The following is a 1,006-nucleotide window of genomic DNA, read 5'->3' as shown; positions in this document are numbered from 1 at the left end:
AAAAAAAACAGAGGAAGAGGACTGAGACAGTGAGGCAGGGTAGTGGGCTGGCCTCCTGGCACCCAGAGGCAGAGTCTAAGGGCTCCAGAGACATGGCCGCAGGCTGAGGAGAGGTGTTGCTGTAGACCAATGACTGTATCTTTAATTTTCTGATCCTAGCTTGTGGTCACCTGGTAACTTTCCAAATAAACCTGCTTAATCGGGAATATGGTCTATGAGTTCTCTGTGAACATTGCAACGGATGACCGAACCCAACAGAAAAGCAAGAAGAACAGGTCAGGTGTCAAGTACAAACGACTGAGGACGGAGGGTGGAGGCATGGCTGATCTCTGTCTTATAGCAATAGGCCTTGAGCTGGTGAAGAGTTCGAGTCTCCTTCTCCCTTGTGTAGCCGGGGAATGGAGGCCTTTACACCATTCTCAGTGGAAGCAATGAGACAAATCCAGAGTAGAATGTTGTACAGAACGAATCCAGTCTTTCAACAAGTTACTGGCATGAAATTACAAGGGGACAGAGGTAACACAGAACCGCTCCAATTCACAACTGACTTTAGAGGTGGTCCATCTCTGTGAATATGAGGGAGCATTAAAAAGTTCAAGAAAAAAGTCCTCTCATTTCAACCCCATTTTTCCATGAACTTTTTTTGAAGGCCCCTTGTATACTAGAAGGCATTAAATTGTACGCTTTACCTGGGTGAACTGTGATGGGTATACTGACAACTCATTGTAATCTTCTCTCTGGTTTTATCTATCTTTGACATTTCTCAAAATATGGAATTTAGAGAGGGGGAGAAACAAAAGTAATTACCCTTTATTTTCAGAATCGCGAGCCACCATTACAAATGTTGCATCCAAAACAGGGATATACTCCACGTCATGTAGCTAAAGAATAAAACAATGAAAATGCAGCTGTAAAAAAGGCATGGACTGGGATGACTTACAAGTCAACAGGTATGCATGCTTTCAGTAACCCTGAAACTTAGAAAAGTGAAGTGCATTTATGAGCT

At 43.2% G+C, this 1,006-nt stretch overlaps 1 protein-coding gene across 1 annotated transcript in view; it reads right to left on the bottom strand.

Moving 5' to 3' along the window:
* The window catches only part of ACOT9 (acyl-CoA thioesterase 9), a 35,594-nt gene that overhangs the window by 4,840 nt on the left and 29,748 nt on the right, over positions 1–1,006 (bottom strand). Inside the window, exon 9 of the mRNA XM_004709991.2 lies at positions 808–881. Within this exon, the coding sequence (XP_004710048.2) occupies positions 808–881 (74 nt within the window). The remainder of the gene's footprint in view (positions 1–807; positions 882–1,006) is intronic.

Source organism: Echinops telfairi, unplaced genomic scaffold, assembly GCF_000313985.2.
Source record: "Echinops telfairi isolate 266 unplaced genomic scaffold, ASM31398v2 ScPeMD7_53;HRSCAF=182, whole genome shotgun sequence".
Lineage (NCBI taxonomy): Eukaryota > Metazoa > Chordata > Mammalia > Afrosoricida > Tenrecidae > Echinops > Echinops telfairi.
Note: the sequence above shows the minus strand (reverse complement) of the source record. Positions and strands in the feature narration are given on the sequence as shown.